A 1,004-nucleotide genomic window follows, 5' to 3' on the forward strand; every position below is an offset into this window, starting at 1 on the left:
CCGCCGGCGCCGCGGCGGCGGCCAACGGGGGCGCGCCAGTCGACGTGTCGGTCATCGGCCGCATGGGCATGGGCGCGTCCGCGGCGCTGCAGCAGCTGGCGGCGCAGGGGCCCGGGGTGGCGCGCATGATGGCGGACGCCGCAAACGCGTACCTGGCGCCCGAGGGCGGCGCGGCGGCGCCCGCAGCCGCGGCCGTGGCCGCAGCTACGGCGGCGGGCGGGCGGGCGGCCGGGGCGACGTCGCCGTCGGGGCTGGCGGCGGCGGCGGCGGCGGCTTCAGGTGAGGCCGCTTGCTGCTGTGGGACTGTCAGAACATGCGCGCGCGTGCACATACATCACACGCATCCGCACAACCCCCCAGCCCCACGCACATGAATACGTTCGTGCACCTCCACGCACACACACATACACCCGCACACACGCACGTGCGCGCGGCCCGCACCCACCCCAGGCCCCAACGTCGCGATGCTGTCCGGCCCCGAGCACGTCCCCGGCCAGCCGGCCATCCCTGGCGGCCGCCAGCCGTCGGGGGGCGGCGCTGCGGAGTCTGAGCTGGAGCGGCGCACGCGGGAGCTGCAGGTGCGCGCGGGCGCCCCTGGCGGTGCCGGGTCGACCAGGGCTTGCCCTGGGGCGGCACGCACCTCATGCGGAGTGTGTCGAAACCTGCTAGTGGGTGGCGTGGCGTGGCCTGCCATGTGTTGCAAGGCTGGCGTCCCCTAGCGGGTCCTTGTCGAGCGGGGGCTGCCCTGGCGCGACTTGGCGGCTCAAGGGCTGCCTGCCGTGTGCTTCCAGCTGGAGTTTTCGGCACGCAGCCCGCGGGGTGGCAAGCAGGGGACAGCTCTCGACAGCAGCTGCTGCGCAGCTGCGGCGCTGGAGGCACCCAACCACCGTTCGGCGCAGCAAATGCCATTCAACACCCCTCAGCCCACATGTCCATGCCGCCGCATACCTCACACCCTCACCCACACACACCGCCGCCGCCGCCCCCCTCTCCCCCCCCCCCCC

At 74.5% G+C, this 1,004-nt stretch overlaps 1 protein-coding gene across 1 annotated transcript in view; it reads left to right on the forward strand.

Annotated features, from left to right (window-relative positions):
- Positions 1–62: 62 nt before the first annotated feature.
- Positions 63–1,004, forward strand: part of MNEG_13967 (myosin heavy chain, class XI) — a gene marked incomplete at both ends in the record, with an annotated part of 4,783 nt that continues 3,841 nt past the window's right edge. Inside the window, 2 exons of the mRNA XM_014037561.1 lie at positions 63–279; positions 451–578. Of these exons, the coding sequence (XP_013893015.1) occupies positions 63–279; positions 451–578 (345 nt within the window). The remainder of the gene's footprint in view (positions 280–450; positions 579–1,004) is intronic.

The sequence above is a fragment of the Monoraphidium neglectum genome (assembly GCF_000611645.1).
Source record: "Monoraphidium neglectum strain SAG 48.87 unplaced genomic scaffold scaffold04169, whole genome shotgun sequence".
Taxonomy (NCBI): Eukaryota; Viridiplantae; Chlorophyta; class Chlorophyceae; order Sphaeropleales; family Selenastraceae; genus Monoraphidium; species Monoraphidium neglectum.